The sequence below is a fragment of the Phaethon lepturus genome, unplaced genomic scaffold (assembly GCF_000687285.1).
Source record: "Phaethon lepturus isolate BGI_N335 unplaced genomic scaffold, ASM68728v1 scaffold30047, whole genome shotgun sequence".
NCBI classification, from domain to species: Eukaryota; Metazoa; Chordata; class Aves; order Phaethontiformes; family Phaethontidae; genus Phaethon; species Phaethon lepturus.
In genome coordinates this window covers 1-824 of record NW_010554511.1, presented here as the reverse complement: position 1 = coordinate 824, position 824 = coordinate 1, and the positions used below count along the sequence as shown (strand labels likewise).

Sequence of the window (824 nt, the reverse complement as noted above, 5' to 3'; positions counted from 1 at the left end):
CCCCGGAGCCACCGGCCCCACCCTCTTGGCAGGCCCCACCTATGTAGCCTCGTGCTCGCACCCAGAAGAGCTGCTTTGGCTCCTGTGGCTCCAAGGAGAATACATCTGGTGGGTTCACGGGTTTGATATCAATCGGCACATCTTCAGCTTGAATCTTGTTGAGATGCTTTTTGTATCTCTCTGCCAAGTTAGGATTCCTGTAGACCAACATGGAGAAGTGATGTCAATGCCAGGCAGGCCAGGGGCAAGTCCTGCTGGCAGCGGCTTCAGCCCAGGGACCCAGGGCTGTGCAGAAAGGCAGAAGGGGCATAGCTCCTGCCTTGCCCTGTCCTGCTTCTCTACTCCCCTCCCAGATGTATTTGGTAAATAAATCCTCAGGCAGTTGCCCCAATCCCTGCGCCTCCCTAAGCCCCAGCTGCAGAGAAGGGCACCCTCAGCGTGCCCCTTCCATCCCACTCACTGCAGGAACTTCTGGATAAGCTCCTCTTGCGTCAGCAGCTCCTCAGGGGGTGGCACGGCAGGCATGGTGAACTGGTGCTGCACTGGGCTCCCCTGGGAGAGCTGGAAGGAGGCCTGGCAGGTGAAGATAGGCTGTCCGTGCTGGATGGCCTTTACGGAACGAACAGAGAAGCTCTTCCCTGTACGGGTCCTCTCCACCTCATACAGCACCGGCACCTTGGGGTCCCCTGGGACAGAAGAGGGACTTTCTGCCATTGGGCCATCACGCACTGTGCTGCAGCCGGGGTGGCAGCACCTCACTCACCCCTGTAGGCCTCAGCCTGGCTTCCCCAGCCCCTCAGCTGCTGGATTCACCACCTGGCCCC

General features: G+C 59.7%; 1 protein-coding gene across 1 annotated transcript in view; it reads right to left on the bottom strand.

Annotated features, from left to right (window-relative positions):
• The window catches only part of ACOT8 (acyl-CoA thioesterase 8), a 1,494-nt gene extending 780 nt beyond the window's left edge, over positions 1-714 (bottom strand). Inside the window, exons 1-2 of the mRNA XM_010291884.1 lie at positions 461-714; positions 40-197 (exon numbers count right to left, since the gene is read on the bottom strand). Coding sequence (XP_010290186.1) covers positions 40-197; positions 461-714 — 412 coding nt within the window. The remainder of the gene's footprint in view (positions 1-39; positions 198-460) is intronic.
• Positions 715-824: the final 110 nt, after the last annotated feature.